At 49.0% G+C, this 6,850-nt stretch overlaps 1 protein-coding gene across 1 annotated transcript; it reads right to left on the bottom strand.

Annotated features, from left to right (window-relative positions):
• Nucleotides 1–6,028: 6,028 nt before the first annotated feature.
• LOC106378703 lies at nucleotides 6,029–6,850 on the bottom strand. The gene has a single exon (XM_013818796.1). It carries the CDS (start codon nucleotides 6,848–6,850, stop codon nucleotides 6,029–6,031), a length of 822 nt encoding a protein of 273 aa, XP_013674250.1.

The raw sequence follows: 6,850 nt of genomic DNA, 5'->3' as shown, positions 1-6,850 counted from the left end.
TTCAATAAAGAATGAACTTTCCGCGGTTTTTACGGTAAAGTTTGATTTATAACTTAGAAATGGCGGGGAACATGAGATGGGTTCGCTACGGTATTCGGGAGATAGCATCGAAGGGTAGACGAGAATGCATGGACTGATGTCGTATCGACGTTTCGGAAGAGCGCGACCGAACTTTGGTTCGAGCTCGGTCGCTACGCAGTGACCGAGATCCTGCTTGAGCTCCGTCGCTACGTAGCGATCGAGCGGAATGGACGTTTGGTCGCTACGAAGCGACTGAGCTTTGGCTCGAACTCGGTCGCTACGTAGCGACCGAGCGGAGCACGTGTTTGGTTGCTGCGTAACGATCCTTCTCGAGCTCTTGTCCGATAATTCGCGTTTCTTCCGCAAAGCTTTTCGTAAAGAAGAATCTATTTCGAAAAAGTATTTGTTGAAGAATTTTTCTTCTTCGGGGATTTGGACGTTAACTTCGTCATAACCGTTTTCGACCCCAACAATTGCGCAAATAACATGTCCAGGAGATCTACTCCGGTACCAAGAATCAGCTAGGTTATCTCCAGGCACCATGACGAACATGCTGAATGTCCCCTCTGCCAAAAGTCAAGGTACGATCTAGAGACAAGGCAAGAAGCTACAGCTACAACATCAGCACCAAAGGAGCATCAAGTATGCTAAACGCAGCAAGGAAACCGGCACGGAGACCCTCCTTAAAGTGCATTACAGCCTTTACAAGCTCGAGAGGCACAAGCAAGGCCAGTGGAATCAAGCATGAGGATCCTTAGTTTCGGCCTCCGGGTCTTATTCAACCTCTTCGTCCTCCTGATTCTTAGCCTCGCCAAGATTCTCCCTCTTAGAATTCCTGGGTCCTGACCCATACACTCCTCCACACAGTTCGTCGAGCCAGAGAGCCTCAAGAAACGCAAACTGAAGTCAGGCCTGAACTAAAGCGGAGTACAGCCACATGCGAAGCACAAGCACCTGGGTATGAGCAGTAGCATCACCCTTTATGCAGGCGTTCCTGGCTTATTCAAACTTTCTGCCAACTCCGGAAAATCCCCACCGTAGGGGCAATGTCTCATCCTTATAAAGGAGAAGAAGAAAGTCCTACAGGCCCGACCTGATCTAGCACGACGGTGATATCCACCCTTAGAGCGTTTACTAGGTCCTACATTGTGGTCCTTCCCGATTCTCCACTTCCAGGTCATCTGAATCAAAGGTCATACATCTCCAACCAGGCTGCAAATCCTTTCACACCGAGCGCAAGTACATTTGAGAACGATCAACAAGGCAGCTTGATACTACGGTGTAACTTATAGTCCAATGAAGAAAGTTGGATTATTTCCTGCCCTTAAACATGAAGCCAGAAAATAAGGGGCAAACTGTTGGGGAAAAATATTCCATGAAGAGATTACTCCAGCTTCTGTCTTCCAGGTCCCTGCTCCCCAGGGTCCGGGTTCCTGCCTTCGGTCACGGGTCCCTGCCCCCAAGTCTGGGACCTTCCTCTGTCTTCTGGGCCAAGTAATTTCTCCTGCCTTAAGAAAAATGGAAATCTTCCATTTATCAGGTAACCATCTTGGGCAAGAAGGATTCTTCCTAAATCTAAGAGAAAGATGAAGTATTCCAATACATACGACCTCCCTTAAGAAAATGGAAATATTATATTATCTAAGTATATATGGAATATTTCCAAACCCTGAAAGAGGAGGCACGACCTCTTCTATAAACATAGGTTTCTAAACCTAAAGAGGAGGTCCGAGACGTCCATGACCAGAGCTCGTCAATTCGACAGCCGCCAAGGCAAGATTCTACACATAGAAGACCTTCTTCTTAGACACGCCTAGGAGAGGCTGATCCCGACGATTATCATCAACCAGATGAAAATATATTCTCACTGCAGCACGCCAATAACTCTACTTACTGGCTCAGGCCATGATCTCCAGCTCATGAGCAGGATCCCTCCATGCTCACTGAAGCACATCTACGCTCCATGCTCACTGCAGCATATCGACAGGTTTACCATCTGTTCCGGCGATGTACCCTCTAGAACAGATGACTCCTACCAACTACAGAGCTACGTGCTCCTCAGGCCATGTGCCCATTAGGCTACGCGCCCACTTAGCTCCGCGCCTCCACATACATGAACTACAAACGGCTTGATCCCTCACTGAAGGGTACGTAGGCAATCCCCCGTGAAGGATGCAGCTATAAACCCAAACACCTTCCATGGTTCAACCCCTAGACACTCAGGGACCGCCCCTGGTGGTCGGAACCATCAACTACAGATAAGGAGGCATCCAAGGACCAACCCTGGAGTCGGGACCATCAATTTCAGACCCAGAAGATCCTGTGATCCTCACTACAAACAGGCGGTTCCTGCCTAACGACCGATCTTTCTTACTGCTACTAAGGCACTGGCGAAATATACCAGCCAATATCTGTATGGCACTACCCTAGGAGAAGGATCTCCTGGCTTATCCACGACCGAAGCAGGAGAAAGTATCACGACGACAAGTCTCCTTCTTCCTATCATTCTGTAGTGCTGAGCACAAAAATCCCCTAACAATAGGTGTGGATTCCACGAAAGCCGAGTTAGAGGCTCTGGCCTCCCAGCTGCGGGAGGAAAGGGGGGGTTGTTCTAGCCAAGTATAAGGAGATTAAGGCTTTGAGGCTCAAGGTAAGGAACCAGGAGGAAGCAGGAGAAATGGCAGCAGCGGAGAACGTCTCTCTGAGGGGTCAGCTGAAGAATAGGGAGGAGGAGCTAAACGATCTGAAGGATACTGCAGAGACCGTGAAGCAGAGACGGCGATGGCGGTGAATGGTGGCAAGGTCGCGGCTCGATGGGAGCTGATGCGGGAGTGGATCAATGGCCAGACCGACAGTTCGGATCCTACGAACGTCCTGGAGCAATACAAGACGGTGAAGATCACTGAGGCCAAGCTTCTAGGGCTCCCCACTCCTTCCTTTGAGAGTGAACTGCGGGTCCTTGGCGACGTGGAGGCGGAGAAGATACCAGAGCCCGTTGCTGATGACCCTTCAGTTCAGCCATCTGATTCCAATCTCTATCCTCCGAACTCTTGACCCCATGAAGGGGTCTCTTTTTATTTTGTATCTGCCCTTGGTGAGAGTTTAAGACTTCGAATCGGGCCCTTGTGCCTTTTTTTTATTTTGTTGTGTTTGAACAATGGCCCTGCTGGGGCTTTTTAAGAATACTTTTCGGGTTTGCATCTTTCTTTATCCCTCTTTACGGGGTCCTTTGAACTTGGAATCCTTTAGGTTCATAAGTTTCTCGATTTGCTCTGATCTTCGTGACCATATCCCTCGAAGTTCTCCTGATTCTGGTTTCTTCGAGGTGGTCTGAGCTAGGATATCGCATTGCCCTGGGATTGACTGACTGAGTATCCCGAGATGAATTTCTCGAAACCTTTTTATAGGACCTGGGCCGCTTGGGCTTGATGGGCCTTTCGTCCTTTAAGCCCACAATTTGGCTTTGCTTCTGTGACTGTCCCTTCTTTGCAGGTTGCGGAATGATCTCGGGGTTTGGAAGCTTGATTCACGGAGATGAATTAGAGAGCTGATGAATATTGTGCTACTAATCGAAGCGTTGGTGCGGAGAAAGCTCTCCGACGATCTTCTTGCAAGATCTGAACCGCATGGGCTTTGGGTGCTGGGATTCCCTGGACCCCTTGGCTTTTTAGATTCTTGGCTGATCCCCTATGTCTTGGACCCTAGGATCGCTTGGGGAATGGGTGGGTTCAGGACCCAGAGGTTGTTTCTAAGGAAGCCATGGGTTCTGGACCCTGAGGTTTTTTTGATAGGACTCGTAGTCATTGGACCCTGAGGTCATTGTTTAGGAACCAGTGGGTTCTTGACCTTGGGGCCTTTCTGAGCCCGAAATTCTTTCTCAGAACCCGGAATTTTAGTTTTAAGAGACCTTATTTTGCCATCCTAGGCGACGCGACTGTCGGTACCTGTTGGGATTTCGTATTCTGCCGCTCGGAAGCTGGCCATTATCGAGTTCCCGTGCTGCACAGTGCTTTTGCAGGAAGCCACTATCAGACTTAGAGGGTGCTGGTATGGATGAAAACCCAAGTGCCAGGCTTATGTTGCTTTCCACGTCTGGAGAGGCAGGATATTATAGGGTGCTCCCGGACTTTTGCACTTTTGCTCCCTGTTATTACACTACTTTTGCAATTATACCTTGTGTCCCCTGTATTATTTAACACGTAGCGTTTTAATACAAGTACTTTTCACGTTTGGGTATATATTTAGTTTGGGACCCGATATGCTTGAGGCTATACAGGGGTTTAGGTAGTATTGACGGCATACTCGGGCTTGCGCAGACCCATTCCTACCTTATGTCTCATACCCGTTTTGTTTTTCTGTGGTTGTACCACTTTTTATTGTGGGTTGGCCAGGATCGGTGGTCGCTTGGACCTGATCCAGCTCGTTTGCCCCTTTAAGTATTGTGGTATTCCTACTACTCTTTTATAGTCGGAACTATTTTATTACATAAGCTTTTGTCCGGAGACGTTTCAGCGTACATAAGAGTAGGAAAACATAATGCTTAAATAATAAATAAATAATAAAAATCATGGTTCGGTGACCGTGCAATACATTAGCTTGCGAGGTACCCCAGTGGTTAGGCCATGTTTTACCTTTGTTATGTAGCCCGTAGGCTCTGTTTCTCTGTTTGGGTGAGTGCCCCTGCTAAAGGATTCCTCTTTCTAGCTACGGTCCTTGGCGGCACTCTGTAGTCGTGACCAGTCCTCAGGGTTCTGTGGACCCGTCTGTCGCTTTCCTTCTTGGAGGTGGACTTCATGCCGGTTTGTTGAGGATTATATGAGTGCTGCCTTGGAGGGTCATCCCTTTCTCCATTGCGGGGTACCACTTCTCCCTTTGGTACGGAGACCGTGATCGAGATTTGTCTCGTGCCCCTGCTTCTGTAGATTTTCTTGTTATTGGGGATCCGCGGCCAGTGTTTCCTGGTGATGAAGCTTCTCAGCACGGCCATGAGATGTGTAGTCGCATTCATCCACCGGAGCGACCAGATTTGAAGAGCTCTGGCTTGGCTAGGTTTCTTCGTTCTTTGTTGGCTCTGCTCCAGATCCATCCGGTATGATTTCAGAGGAGGTCTCCTAACGATGCTTATGCCCCGCTTCTTCATTTGCGAGACCATCGGTTGATAGCTGACGAGATCTATGCAGGGTGGAGGACGAGGATCTTGCGATATCCATATTTTCTGAGCAGGTACCGCTTTGGAGGACCTTGAGTGAGACCATGCGAAGCGGTCGATACCAGTCCTTAGGTGGTCCTTCACGTGATTCGGGGTCCGCGTCCTCTTAACCGATCGCCATTCGCCTGTCTTCTTGACCTCTGGTCCCTGAGTTCGCGGGACCTGAGGTCTCTTCTGTAATTGCTACAAGACCTTGGTTTTTTCCTTTAGGGTGGTCTGGTAGCAGGATCGAGAGTTCTCCTTGTCTCCCTTGATTATTCTGATGCCCCAAGGTGTAGGGAACTTCACCATTTGATGAAGGGTTGAAGGGACTGTTCCCATATCATGAATCCAGCCTCTTCCTAGGATCATGCTGTATGCTGATTGATAGTCGACGACCAGGAACTTGGTGGACATGTTGATCCCTTCAGTGTGTATTGGGAGAATGATCTCTCTGGCCGTTTGCTTGATTTCACCGCTGAATCTGATGAGTGGAGTTATTTTATGCGTCAGGGCACTCTCGTCCAGCCCGAGGTCCTGGTACGCAGTCTGGAAGATGATATTGGTGGAGCTACCGTTGTCCACTAGTATTCTTTTCACCAAGCAGTTTGTTACGGTGAGTGAGATAACTAGGGCATCGTGGTGGGGAGCCAGGATCCTCTCCTGCTCCTTGGCTGTGAAGCTTATTTCGTCGGTACCTAGGAGCAAGCGCTTTGGTTTGGTCATCTGCAGGCTGTGCTTGCCGTTACAGGTGCTTTTCTTGGAAGCTGCATGACTCACGCCACTTATCTCTAAACCTCCGGATATGACATGGATCACTCAGTCCTGGCGAGGTGGCGAGGCGGGTATAGCTCCAGTAGATTTCAGCGGCACCTCTTTATTTAGGTGGTTCTTTGCTTTCTCTGAGAGGAATTCCCGGAGGTGCCCCTTTTGGAGTAGTTCATTGACCTCGATCCTTAGAGTAATGTAGTCTTCGGTTTTGTGACCGTGGTTGTGATGGAAGTCACAACAGAGACCAGGATTCCAGAACGAGTCAGGTGCCTTAATTTTCGGAGGCCACTTGACCTGTTGGCCCATCTGCCTCAAGACGTTGACAAGCTCTGGCGTGGATATCGAGAGATGGGAGTTGTCAAGCCAAGTGGATACCGACAATCCTTCCTCCTTTTCTAAGGGTCGGTATTGGAACCTGCCCTGGTTTCTATTCCCGGAGTCCTTGATCGCTCTCTGAGAGGATCTTTCATCCCAATTTCCTTGGTCTGATCGGGCTGACTTTTGGTCCTGCTTCGGCTGGGCTTTAGCGCTGCTAGAAACGTCTTCTTCCCACTTCACTTTTAGTTCATTGTAGAGGCCTCTGTCTAGAAGCAGGCCCCTTTTGATGGCAGAGATCACAGTAGGAATGCTGCACTCGGGAACTACCACATTTTCTTGGTTGAAGCAGGCTATGTAATCTCGTAGGGGTTCTACCCGATGCTGAAGAATCTCGTAGAGACTGTCTGAAGTCTTCTCCAGGCTCCTACTACTCGCGAATTGCTCCACAAACTTGTCGCCGAGGCTCGCGAAAGAGGATATGAGCCTGGTGGTTAGGTTGATGAACCATTTCAAGGCAGGTCTGATCAGAGTGGAGCCAAAACTTTTACACAT

The sequence above is a fragment of the Brassica napus genome, chromosome C7 (assembly GCF_020379485.1).
Source record: "Brassica napus cultivar Da-Ae chromosome C7, Da-Ae, whole genome shotgun sequence".
Classification (NCBI taxonomy): Eukaryota; Viridiplantae; Streptophyta; class Magnoliopsida; order Brassicales; family Brassicaceae; genus Brassica; species Brassica napus.
This window is presented reverse-complemented; position numbering and strand designations above follow the sequence as displayed.